This window comes from Coturnix japonica, chromosome 22, assembly GCF_054131305.1.
Source record: "Coturnix japonica strain WE chromosome 22, WE-NBRP24, whole genome shotgun sequence".
NCBI classification, from domain to species: domain Eukaryota; kingdom Metazoa; phylum Chordata; class Aves; order Galliformes; family Phasianidae; genus Coturnix; species Coturnix japonica.
In genome coordinates, this window is record NC_140684.1 from 4,841,479 (window position 1) to 4,854,106 (window position 12,628).

General features: G+C 55.3%; 3 protein-coding genes and 1 long non-coding RNA gene across 4 annotated transcripts in view; 1 reads left to right on the forward strand and 3 right to left on the reverse strand.

Annotated features, from left to right (window-relative positions):
* NXN (nucleoredoxin) overlaps positions 1–849 on the reverse strand; it is a 47,295-nt gene extending 46,446 nt beyond the window's left edge. Inside the window, exon 1 of the mRNA XM_015880764.3 lies at positions 504–849. Coding sequence (XP_015736250.1) covers positions 504–821 — 318 coding nt within the window. The 5' untranslated portion in view covers positions 822–849. The remainder of the gene's footprint in view (positions 1–503) is intronic.
* An 845-nt stretch (positions 850–1,694) lies between these two features.
* On the reverse strand, positions 1,695–2,599 carry LOC146757386 (uncharacterized). Its single transcript, XR_014936507.1, has 3 exons — positions 2,496–2,599; positions 2,336–2,407; positions 1,695–1,832 (listed from the first exon to the last, which is right to left on the reverse strand). It is a non-coding gene; the product is annotated as an uncharacterized LOC146757386 (long non-coding RNA).
* Positions 2,600–4,431: 1,832 nt separating this feature from the next.
* On the forward strand, positions 4,432–12,225 carry LOC107322585 (multidrug and toxin extrusion protein 2). The gene is made up of 17 exons (XM_015880762.3): positions 4,432–4,663; positions 5,824–5,925; positions 6,405–6,473; positions 6,731–6,879; positions 7,092–7,134; positions 7,660–7,704; positions 8,124–8,221; positions 8,463–8,560; positions 8,896–9,009; positions 9,250–9,317; positions 9,428–9,536; positions 9,928–10,003; positions 10,182–10,251; positions 10,497–10,629; positions 10,745–10,839; positions 11,081–11,162; positions 11,459–12,225. Exons 1-17 carry the CDS (start codon positions 4,553–4,555, stop codon positions 11,695–11,697), a joined length of 1,701 nt encoding a protein of 566 aa, XP_015736248.1. The 5' UTR covers positions 4,432–4,552; the 3' UTR covers positions 11,698–12,225.
* Positions 7,270–8,131, reverse strand: LOC146757387 (uncharacterized). The gene is made up of 2 exons (XM_085522113.1): positions 7,972–8,131; positions 7,270–7,677 (listed from the first exon to the last, which is right to left on the reverse strand). The coding sequence occupies exons 1-2, from the start codon at positions 8,129–8,131 to the stop codon at positions 7,412–7,414; spliced, it is 426 nt and encodes a 141-aa protein (XP_085378239.1). The 3' UTR covers positions 7,270–7,411.
* Positions 12,226–12,628: the final 403 nt, after the last annotated feature.

Here is a 12,628-nt window from a genome sequence, read left to right on the forward strand (position 1 = left end):
CGGGGCTCCATCTTTCTCCTTATTGCTCAATGGCTTTCAGGGGAGATTCGGTTTGTAGAGACTTCTTTTTGTTGTTGTTGTTGTTGCTTCGGTGGGTTTTGTTCTTAAATACCAAAGCCGGGAACTCGTTGTATGTAAGAAGCTGCTCTGTGCCTCTAACCCGAGCTGTGCGTGCTGCACGGAGCCGTGTCTGCCATTTCTTTCAGCTGCAGACGAGGGGCCGTAACTTGTAGCACACGGCAGGTACCAGCTGCTACACGGACACACCGAGCAGCACCGGCTCGGCTCAACCATCCACCTCCAGCAACAAACCCAGCCCGGCTCCAGCCCTCCCACCCAACCCCCCCCTGCAGCCGATACAGACCGCAGCTCCCCGGACCCCACCGCCCACCTCGGGGGGCGCAGAACTTTCCGGAACCTCCTCCCCCCCATCGCCACGTTCCGGCCCCGCCGCCCCCCCCCGGACAAAGCCCCTATTTCCCCCCCCCGGCTCCGGTTCTCACCTTGCGGTGCTTCTCGTTGAAGGGCAGCGCCAGCCACGGCATGGTCCGCACGGCGTCCTGCCACTGCTGCTGCTCCTGCTCCGCCGACACGAACACGATCTCGAGTCGTTGAGCTCCGGCCGCCGCCGCCTCCCCCCTAAAGCGCCCGTAGAAGGCGGCCAGGCTGGCGCCGAGCTGAGCGCAGGGACCGCTGAGGCTGCAACCGAAATACAGCCCCACCAACGAGACCCCGCGGGCGGACAACGCCGACACCGACACCTCCTCGCCGTCCGCCGATACCAGCACCTCGCCCAGCACCTCCGACAGGGCGCCCGCCATCCCGAGCCGCTCCACGACCCCGCTCTGCGCCGCTCCGCTCCGCCCGGCCCGCCAGGGGGCGCTGCTGTACGGACAGACCCGCCCCCACCGAGCCCGGCCCGGCCCCCGCGGGGTATCGGGTGGGGGCGGTGGGGATGGGGGGGTGATGGACGGACCTGCTCGGCCCGGTGGGTCGGAGCGGACAGGGTGAGGGGTGAGGGAAGCCTGGAAAGTGTTCTTTTGTTTTCCAAATGGCGACACGTAGTGCGGTGCGGACACAGCACAGCCTGAGACCCGAAAGGGAATCCCGAAGTGGGTGGGTGGATGGGTGGAGGGATGGATGGATGGATGGATGGATGGATGGATGGATGGATGGATGGATGGATGGATGGATGGATGGATGGATGGATGGATGGATGGATGGATGGATGGATGGAGGGATGGATGGAGGGATGGATGGAGGGATGGGCTGCAGCCAAGTGACCAGCCACTGTTCTGCCCGCAGTTAGAGGGATGGCAATAGGTGCCCCATGCGCAGGGCAGAGTGGCTGGAAGGCTGCAGGGATGAGAAGGATCTGGTTGGATATTAGGAAACGTTTCTCCTCCAAATCAGTGCTGATGTGGTGGCAGAGGCTGCCCAAAGAGCTGGGACAGCCCCATCCGTGCGGGTGCTCCAGGTCCGGGTCCATGTGGTGCTAAGGGGCAGAGTTAGCAGGCAGGATTCCTGCTAGGGGCACCATCGGACCCAGAGGTCTCCTCCAGTCTCTATTCCACCTGGTTTCAGTACAGAGAGGAAGCAACACACGGGTCATAACACAGAACCCAGGAACCAGAGCAGGTTTGCTCCTCACAGCCCAGATGTTCCCTCCTGGCCCTTTATCCCCATTTATCCCCATTCACTTTCCTGGGACGGCTCCCAGTGGCTGCCATGCAGACACCGATTCCCACAGCTCTTCCTTCTTGGGCCTCCTGTTATTGCTGCTTCCAGCGGTGCTTAAAATCCTACGGCATCCAGAACCGTCAAGGGATGCTCTATAAATACAATTAATTATCATTGTTATTACAGCATTACAATCTCTCTTTTCCTGCGCCAAGCCCCGCTCCCTCGGGGTGGTTCAAAGCCGGAGGAGTTTTGCCTTGTTTTTATTTGTCCTGCCTTATCTGCATTAATTAAGGACCGGGGCTCATTAGGGCAGGGGAGCTGCTTTTGAGCCTGTGGCCCTGAACTCAAATGAACCCATGCAGCGATATAAAGATTCTGCTGGAAAGAATTACAGCTGCAGTCAATGGGCCTGACCTGCACCCAGTGAACCGAGCTGGAGGGACACGGAGCGACTAAAAAGCGTTTCTTGCTCTTAAAACAGCAACCGGATCGAAGGAAGAATGGGATCCATTCGGAAACGGACCCCGGTCAGGCCCGCTCCGCACGGAGCGCAGTCCCCGGTCCTCTGGTGTCACCTCGCGGCTGCAGGCGGAACTGAGACCGGGATCACATGCGGAGCCGAACCGAGCACTGAGCTGTCGGATGTTCTGACCTTTATTCAATAGCTGGCGGTGCGAGCAGCAGCCGAACACCAATTCATCCGGATCCATAGAAGCCAGGAGACCTGCAGGGTGAACTTATAGAGTCTACATCCAACCTGCACCTCCCCTGGTGCAACGCGAGGCCATTCCCTCTCATCCCACCGCTGTTACCTGGGAGCAGAGAACTCCTACCCCAGCACAGCCTCCTCTCAGGGTGCTGTAGTGAGCAGTGAGGTCTCCCCTGAGCCTCCTCTTCTCCACATCGAACAATCCCAATTCCCTCAGCCCATCCCCACAAGTCTTGTGCTCTGGATCCTTCACAGCTCTGCTGTTCTCTGGATGCATCCCAGGGCCTCCAAGTCTTTCTTGTAGTGAACACATAGTCAAGGCGCAGCCTCAGCAGTGCTGGAGGTCATGGGAGAGCACTTATGTGAGTTTAAATACAAGAACTGCCCCTTCCTACCCAATCAAGAGGCTGCCCTGCAGCTGGGCTCACTGTAGCCTACAGTCATTAGCATGTTTTGCTATATATACATATACATACAAACAGCAACTTTCTCAGCAGTCAGATTGTTACACATGAGGAGATGGCTGCTCTGGGATGTCCCCTGTACAGCAGTGCCAAACCTGTGTGCTCCATCCATCCCCAGCCAGGGCATGATGCTTAAACATAACTCCATTTCATTGCAAAGGGCTCTTTAGTTTCTAATTGAGCTGTATTTTGAACTCAGGGTGGGGGGAGGATTAACCCACAGTGTCTGGACATCAGCCAGCAGCAATGTCCCTTAAAGGAAAGGGGCTTCCTTCCAACCAGTCACGCATTAATTCCTTTAAACACGTCCATGCTGAGGTATCAGGCTGCCTGAGCACAGTGCTGGGGGTCTGAGCTGCTCACAGTCAATGACGTTACACTCTGGAGGAATTTGACCCTACAAATTCATCTCCCTTGTGTTGCAACACATCCGGGCTGCTGGGGGAGCCGGGTTCAAGGCCAGCATACCTTTAACCCTCACCATCTGGCTGGGGGTCCAGCAGATGGGCCCCACAAATACCATGGGGCTGCTGGCACCGTCCATATCCCTTCTACCTCCAAGCACCACAGGAACCCCCTGTCCATCCAGCAGTGGGTTTGTGACTTCCAGGAGGGACGGCCATCACCCACTGCTGACTTCTATGGCTTCACAGCTGCCCCAAAGGTGCAGATTTGCAGATCCTGCCATCTCAAGGATCAGCTCACAGTGGGATCAGACACTGCGATGCCCAGATTTTATTAAGGCACATAAAGTCCTGGAGGCTGTGATTCACCACCGCTGCACAGCACTGCATGATGTCACACCTAAGCCAAAGGAGCAAAGGGGAAGGTGAAACATTAACGAGCCTTTCCATTTCTGGGAGCTGACATCACAGCTGCAGGTCACTGAGGCAGCGTATGAGCAGCTACAGCTTCTACGTATAAGCAATCCTCCCTTCCCACTGTAATTTTCCATGTGCTGGAAATAGATTCAGGAACAGCTACTTGGTTCCAAGCACATGCAGGCAGAATTTCACCTTTGTAGGAGCACAGAATCATCCCAGTTCAAGTATGATCCCACCACTGGCAACAGCAGCTGGGTGGATGGGGGATCCCTGGTTTGGAGGATGAGAGGTGAAGGGCAATAGATGTACCAAGGGATGTTCAGAGTTGGACAGTAGCAAACGTTTCTTCTTTGTGAGAGCAGCCAGGTAGTGGCACAGCTGCTCAGGGAGGTGCTCAGGAACCGTGGGGATGTGGCACTAAGGGACGTGGTCAGTGGGGTTGGAATTAAGGTTCTTAGAGGACTTCTGTCATGGTTTTGTAATTTTGTAATGACATCTTCTCCAACGGGGAATCCACGGGGTGATGATGGCAGGGGAGACATTGCCGGGAGATGTGCTGATAAATCCCTTTGTCTTCCATGGGCAAACCTTGGCCACCAAACCCGCATCCTCCTGCTTGCGGGATGGGGGGACACAGATATAGGGGTCCTCATGTACGGACGGCCCCCCTCCCCATAAAGCCCTCTGGGCTCTGACTCCGCCTACACGTGAGTGTGTGTGTGTGTAAGGGGGGGGATGGCTCAGCCCCACGCCCCGCTCCCCGCAGCGTGCCGACCCGCACCGCCCCCAGCCGGCAGCCCCACGGCCCGGGGGCGGAGAGGCCGTACCCATAGGGCGGGCGGGCGGCCCCGGCGGAGCGGCGGTGCGGCCCGATGGCGGAGCCGGGCGGGCTGACGGTGCGGTGGCTGCGGGCTGCGCGGCGCCTCCTGCCCGCGGGGATCCGACGGGAGAGCGGGGAGCTGGCCCGGCTGGCGGGGCCGGTGGTGAGAGCCGGGGCTGCGGGGCGGGGAGCGGCGCGGGGTGCGGGAGGGCCCGAACGGAGCTTGAAGCGGAACCGGCGCTGCTGAGAGACGCTTCGGTGCCGCCTGCCAACACGGGGCTCGGCTGGAGTCAAAGCGCTGCGGCTCATCCCTTAGCCGTCATCCAGCCGCGGGGGGTTTCCTTCCAGCCATCTCCCCCCCCCGGCAGTGCGTTGGGAGCCCCGGCCTTGCTGCTGGCCCGATGCTGCGTGTCCCGAGCCCTCCAGCCCTACCGTTAGACGAGGACCAAATGGGGAGATGTCCTCGCTGACATTCACGTGGCCCCGACCCGACGGTGCAGCAGAGGAAGTCACAGCGGTTTCCGTTCCGTGCCCATCAGCCCCTCAATGCCTCCATCCCCTGCTTGGTGGGCACAGAGAACCTCAAAGCAAACCTAGTGCTGTTTGCCAGGTGTAGCTCTCATGTCCAGCCCTGTGCTGGAGCAGTCACAGAGGTACAGAGCTCTGCTGCAGGGATTACTCACAGCTGCTTGGACGTGCTGAGGCCTGAGACAGTGCAGCATCCGCAGGCAGCAGCGAGAGGTTTGGTTTGGTTTGGTTTGGTTCTTCCTCAGGGCTCACAGGAGCCAGTTCTCCAGCAGCTCTGGAGCCTGCAAGGAAGACAGAAGTGTGAGCAGCCCCCAGCCGTACCCACCTGCCTCAGGGTCTCTTGCTCTTAACATCCAGCAGTTCCGTGCTGCATTGGGGTTGACCTCTTGCCAAGGAAAAGTGAGGTGCTGAGCTCATTGTCTGTGACAGCATCACCACTCCTTGCTGAAGAGGAAGGTGCAGGAGAGGACACTGAATTCTGTGGAGCTGAGCTTTCCCTAGATGCATGGAAGTGCAAGAAAGCATTGGGAGTTGTCATTTTCCTTCTCTACTCAGCTTCTGTGACAGAAAAGAAACTTTCCAGGGGAGCCATTAAGCCTCAGCTAAACAAGGACATGTAGCAGATAGGCTTTGTAACACCAAAATACCACTGGGGTTTAAGGACAAAGCCACCAGCAGCCTTGGGGAAGCTTGCAGTTGGTTCAAACCCAACTGGTCGTGGCCCAGCTGCAGGGGAAGGGCAGTGCTCCTCTGTGCCCATGGTGCTCACTTCTCCATCTCCTCTTCCCATTCTAGTTTGTAGCCCAGCTGCTGGGCTTCCTGATCAGTGTCATCAGCTCCATATTCTGCGGCCATCTGGGGAAGGCTGAGCTTGATGCTGTGACTCTGGCTGTGTCTGTACGTATTGCTCTGCTTTGAAACATGAAAATGGTGAGACATCAAAAAAAGGGGAATAGAAAAGAAGAAGGGGGGGAAAAAAAGTCCTGTAGGAATGCTGATCTGAGGGTTCATTGCTCACAGCCTTGATGCAACACGAAGATTGCATCCACCAAATCATTCCTTCCTTTGCCCTGAGCAGAGGCAGGAGATGTGAGCTGTGCAAGGCCAGCAAGACCTAGTTGTGTGTGTGGTGGGGAGCTGCACTGTTTGCAGACCTTTAGCTGTTCATCCCTTGCTAGATGTTCCTTTTCACATCATAACAGGGAATGGACTATTTAGGTCATGCGAAGGTATTACTGTGAAAAACAGAGGAAGTCTGGAAGCTTCCCAAATATCTCACAGCAGGACGGTCTCTGTTCCCAGCTGGGAGGGACGTGGTGCTTTGGGCCACGTTCCCTGTGATTCTCACTTACCCAACTCACTTGTGTCTCCTCCAGGTCATCAATGTGATCGGCATCTCCGTTGGTTCTGGTCTGGCTTCAGCATGTGACACACTGATGTCCCAGGTTGGTGGCAGCTCCCCGTTCCTTGTTGGGTTGGCAGTGTCTCACCTCCTGTGCAGTGTGGATTGAGACACAAAAGGTGGGAGGATGGGTAGCAGAAGGAAGCACAATCCACCTGAGAGCCAGATAAACCCAACCAGCCTGGTGGTGGCCACTGCCGGGAGCAAGAAGGGGAATTACATTGATGTCCCAGCCTCAAGCATTTGCCCTGACCCTTTAGTTCCCCACAGCTCTTACTATGGTCCTCTGTCCTCACATAGACATATGGCAGCAAAAACCTGAAGCAAGTGGGCACCATCCTGCAGCGAGGGATCCTCATCCTGATGCTGTTTTGCTTCCCTTGCTGGGCGATCTTCATCAACACTGAGCAGATCCTCCTGCTCCTCCGGCAGGACCCCGAGGTCTCCAGGTCAGAGCAAGGTTGAGTGTGACCCCTCTCTTACCAGCAGCACATCAGCCCTGCAGGCCCTGAAGGTCAGGCCCATCTGCATTGGGTGTTTGGCTGTGGCTGGGTTGCTGCATAGTGTTGAAATCAAGGCTCTGTGGAGCTCAAATACAACTCTGCTTGGTTTGGCTCTTGCTTTCCTGCCTCACTAACTGGCTGAACATCTCTCTTTCCAGGTTAACGCAGGTCTACGTGATGATCTTCATTCCAGCTCTTCCTGTAAGTTGCTGCTGAAACTCTTAGAAGCTTAGTAACAAATGGGGAAAGGAGGAAGGGTCCTTGCTCTGTAGATCACAAGGCAGCATGATTTTGAGTCTCTTAAGCCTTAATGGATGTGCACTGGCCAGCAGCTGCTGGACCAGCAAACATGCATTCCCTCATATTAGTGTGCAGAGGCTTTTACTGCAGGCCACGTCTCTGCACAACAAGTTACAAGCTGTGGACATTGGAACTGAGTGCTGCAAAGCTCAGTCAGCTCTGTGATAAAGGCTGCAGCTCACACGCATGCAGCCACTGAGCTCTCAGCTGTTATCTGCCTCTCTGGAGAAGCTCCTCTAAGCTGAAGCTGTACTCCAAGGTTAAAATCAAGCACAGGCACGGGAGCGTGGGCAGCATGCTGTGCTGTGGCACCCTGACACAGCTGTGCAAGAGCAGTGGGAAGTACCTCTCTGTAGGTGTTAAACTGTAGCTGGCCACTGAACCGTAGTACAGCAGTGCTGACCAGGTGAATTCTGACTCTTGCAGGCGGCGTTTCTGTACCAGCTGCAGACAAGATATTTACTAAGTCAGGTATTGTGTAACCGGGCTGTGGGCCAGTTCCTAGGGACGTGGATAAGGCTGGAGATCTAAGTTCATCCTGTCCTGGGGAGAGCTGGGCTGAGGAATGTGAGATCCACAGCCTCCAGCTGGCTCTGCAGGGCAGGAGGAGCTCGTGGGAATTGCCTTTGGGTTGCTCCATTCTCTTGCTTCTACCTCTGAACTCTGCACTGAGCTGACTGTACCAGCTGTTGAGCCTTGCACACTGTCTAATGCATGTCTAATACAATCTGATCTTACCTGAAACAGGAGCCACTTTCTTGGCTTTCTCCTCAGACACTGCTGAAGGTCTTCCCAGTGTTTGCTGGATGGTAGCTTGGGTCATGGCTGCAGGCTTGGGATCTTGGGCATTGCCGGAGAAGCAAAGTCTAAAGTCTCTCCTTATCTTCCAGGCAATCATTTTGCCTCAGATAGTGACAGGAGTTGCAGCCAACATCCTCAATGTGGCCATGAACGCCGTCTTCCTATATGCACTGAAGCTGGGCATGGTGTAAGTGTGAGCAGAGGTGGTGACAGCCTCTCTCTGTGTGCAGGGCTTTGCTTTGGGTTGTGGGGTTTACCTTGGGTACCATGTGCGGCAACCTGCTGTCCCCAGCCAATCAGCATGGAAAGATCAAGCCAGGGGGGGTCTGGTCCATATCTGCACAAGGGATAGGTGCCTGCCAGCAGGTCTGCTGGAGCTGAACAGGGGGTGAGGGTGTTGTTAATAATCAGCCTGTTTCTCTCCCCAGGGGCTCAGCCTGGGCCAACACTGCTTCACAGTACACTCAAGCCATCCTTCTCTTCCTTTTTGTGTGGTGGAAGAAGATCCACGTGCAGACATGGGGAGGTACTCTTCAGAGCTTAACCCTTCAATAGACCAGTGCCTGGCCCTGGGGATGTGGCACTGTCACCAGCACCGAGGGTGTGGGTCTGATAAAGGGATTACCATCTCCTCACTATGTGAGATAGTCCTCAGGTCCTTTACTGTGGCCTCAAGACCATTCCTGATCATCCCACCTCTGGGATGCTCCATGGTACAGCAGCTCTAGGCTGGTGTCCCACAGTATCCCAAGGAGCTGTGGCTGGAATGCTGTCTTTAGAGCATCCACATAACCTCATGGCTCCCATTCAGCAAGGAAACAGAGGATCATGCACTCATGTTCCTTCACCCCTATGGTGTAGGTTGGACCAGAGACTGCCTCCTGGACTGGGGCTCCTACATCCAGCTGGCGCTGCCCAGCATGCTCATGATGTGCATTGAGTGGTGGACTTTTGAGATCGGGAGCTTCTTGGCCGGTGAGTCCAGACTGTCTTTCTGTGGCTCATTAGGGCATCTTCCAGCCATGCCTGCTCTGGTGGCTGTCTCTTGAGTGTGTCCCTGATCATCTCCTGCCAGCAGCCTCCTCTGCAGGGCTGATTCTGCAGTTTGCTACACGTGTTAGATGGGAACCCTATGGTCACTGCATCCCTGTCAGCAAAGGAAAAATTAATGAAGCTAATTTTGTCCTAATTAACAAAGTGCTCAATCTTTTCTAGGGTTGCTCAGCGTGGTGGAACTGGGTGCTCAGTCTATCATCTATGAGCTCTCCTCTGCAGCATACATGGTAAGGACTGGGTGCATAGAACTGGGATCAGCTGCAGATTCCCTACAGGGGAAGAAGACAATTGCTGCAGGATGTTGGCACTCACCTCTTCTTTATCTGCTGCTACTCAGGTGCCTCTGGGCTTCAGCGTGGCCGTGAGTGTCAGAGTGGGCAATGCCTTGGGATCAGGGGATGCAGTGCAAGCCAAGACATCCTGCATCACTGCTCTGCTGTGCGCAGGTCAGCCCAGGTCCTTGCTGAGGGGAATAAAAGAATTATTAGCAACAGGTTCTATTCACCTCTCACGGGGCTGGTGACCACCCCCAGCAGCCTGAGCCCACTTGTTCAAATAACTCTGTTTGGACAGGGTGAGACTCTGGCTCTTCTGCACTGTTAGAACCCAGTGCAAAGGCTTGGATAGATAAAACATACTTGAGCATTCTGTCTTCCACCTCCAGCTGGTGGATGGAGTATCTAGGGGAAAAGTAAGGACAGCAGCCTTGTCCTGTTCTGCAGTAACACATAGAGGTCTGCCAAGCCCCGTCCCCATCACATGGAGCCCCTGAGGTCTGGACCTGCTCCGGAGCAGTACATGCAGCCTTTGAGGTTCAGTTCTTTCTTTTTCTTTCAGGAGTTTTCGCTGTGGTGGTTGCAACGTTACTGGGCACCCTCAAAGACGTGGTGGGCTACATCTTCACCAATGACAAGTGGGTTGGCAGCTTTCTTTGGAGTTTTGTTACCGTTTGGGGTAACACGATCTGCCCAGGAGCAGCTCAGAGGCTGGGATCAGGCTTTGCAGCTGGCCCAGGGGATGTGTGAGAACCAGAGTGCCTTGAGAACATGCCGTGCTGCTTTCCCTGATCAGTACATACCTCTTTCCAACAGGGAGATTGTTACATTGGTGTCCAAAGTGATGATCATCTTTGCTCCATTCCACCTGTTTGATGCAGCAGCAGTGAGTATCCCAGCACAGGGAGCTGCAAGTAGAGCACAATGGAGCGTGCCAAGCTACCTTTATCTCTTTCTTAATCTCTTACAATGATACAGAGAAGCAAGATGGAAAAAAAACAGTCCCAGCAGCAGCTTGCATCACCCATAGCACCAAAACGTCCCCTGTGTTTGCAGGTGCCTCTTGGCATTGCAGCAAAACAACTCTTCTGTAGTTCTCAAGTTCTCCCTCTTCTCTGCTGCTTTCCTTAGGCAACCTGTGGTGGTGTGCTGAGGGGCACAGGGAAGCAGAAGCTGGGTGCCATCGCCAACGCTGTGGGTTATTACGCTGTCGGTTTGCCCATCGGCATCTCACTGATGTTTGCAGCCAAAATGGGGGTGCTGGGTATGTGCACCCTCTGCTCAGCAGTGCAGGGTTGGCTCTCTATGGCATTTTGACCTTGACTGGCAGCAGTGGGGTTTCCATCGGCGCTCACTAAAGTTCATTTCCATTCTGGCAGGTCTGTGGGTAGGGATGATCGTTTGTATCTCTTTGCAATCCCTCTCCTTCTCTGCTTTTGTCATGCGCATGGACTGGAAGAAAGCTGCAGAAGAGGTAAGACTTGTGCTTCCCTGCAGTAGCTCTTAGTAGGTGTTATACCAGTTTTTTGCCCCAGAAAAGCAGTGAAGTTGTCTGTGGGGAGCTAAAGTGACACCAGATCTGTCCTCTTCTGGAGTGCTGGAGCAGTTTGGTGCTAAGCGTGCTTGCTTTGGGAGGGTCAGGGAGGAGGCTCGGGTTTGCTTGGCTGGGCAGCACATCTCTGCTCTGAGAACAACATTTCTGTGTGTGCTTTTAGGCTCAGGTCCGAGCGGGTCTGAAAAAACAGCTGGAAGATGTGAACTCCAATGGCACAGCTGCTAACAAAACATCTGCTATAGGTACGTACCCACACCTCACAACAGGGAATGAGCACAAATCCTCCACCCAGCCCTTCCTCTCCTTCGCTGTGCTGTCTGTCCTTCCAGCCCCAATAGCTGGAATGAGCACAGTGTCTGGTGATGGTCCCCGTTACCCTTATCACCACCCTGGCTGCTTCAGGGGAGAGACAGAACACACCTGCATCTCCCTTCAGCCCGGAGCCTTTGGAGAGGACCCTCAGGACTGGGTGGGGTGCAGATGGGAGCTCCTGGCTTTGCAGCTCAGCTTCCCTACAGCACTCACCTCTTTTGCACAGATTACATCTCTGTAGACACAGACAACGTGGAGACCATGGTGCTGCCTGACAGCATGGTGGGAGGAGGTGAGAGGCACCCAGACCACCAGCTCATCACTCAGGAAGAGTCAGCGAATGTCTCTACTCCTCCTGCTGTGGCATGGAGGGCCCTGATTGTCTGCAGGGTGCTGGCTGCTGCTGCTGCCCTTGCTGTGCTGCTGGTGGGTGTGCTGGTCCGGCTCCAGACAGCCCACAGCTAAAGGCTGTACTGATGTGCCACCATGGAACTGTGCAGGAGGGCACACAGTGATGCCCCAGGAGGATGGTGCAGGAAGTAATTCTCCCTCAGCCCCTTACAGAGTTCACTTTGCTCCATTTCTGATCCTATCTTATCCCACGCACATGGTTTTTAAAGGGGTTGAGCTTGAGATCTGGTCCCTTCTCCAGCACTGCCTGGGGGATGTCACCCTGGGAGGCTGGAACCTACCTTTGGGGTGGCCAGGGGTGAAGACAGGGACCTCGTGCTGCCATCCTGCTTTCTTCTTGCTGGGAGTTATTGTCCAAATCATTTGCTAATGGCAGAGGTCCAGACTCAGTGTGGTCCTTTGCACACCAGCACCTCAGGTTGTCGGAGCCCACTGTTGTGCAAGGCCCATTGTATTGGAAATGGGCTGACTGCTCTGTTGGGGCACTGGGCGCCAGCCCTGCATGACAGGCACACGGCCTAGAGCAACTCTTTGCACTTTTGTAAAGTGGGATTTTGATACAATAAAAGTTTTCTGAGTAAATGTTGTGCTGTTAACAGGGTGTGAGCATGACCCCGGTCATTGGCACAGCCCAGCTGGTTGAGGGGAGGCGTGTGCTGCTCTGTGTGCATGACCAGTTCTCATGAGAATAACCTCAAACACGGCCCCTAACTCCTGGCCTCGGGGTTTCAGGCTGCAAAAGCAGTCAGGGATTTGTGCGCCTCAGCTGCTGCTGGTTCTAGCTGGGGATGGTGGTGTGGTGCTGCCAAGGGGATGCCATGTGTGCTAACAGCACTGCCTGCCCCCTGTATGAGCTCTCCTACCTGCAGCAGTGATGCTGTGTGCAGCCGGTGCTCAGCCCTCAGAAGCAAACAGCACCTCCAGCGGTGCAAGGCATCTCCTGGCATGTAGCACCGGGTGCCTGTGGGTGAGATGGGTCATACAG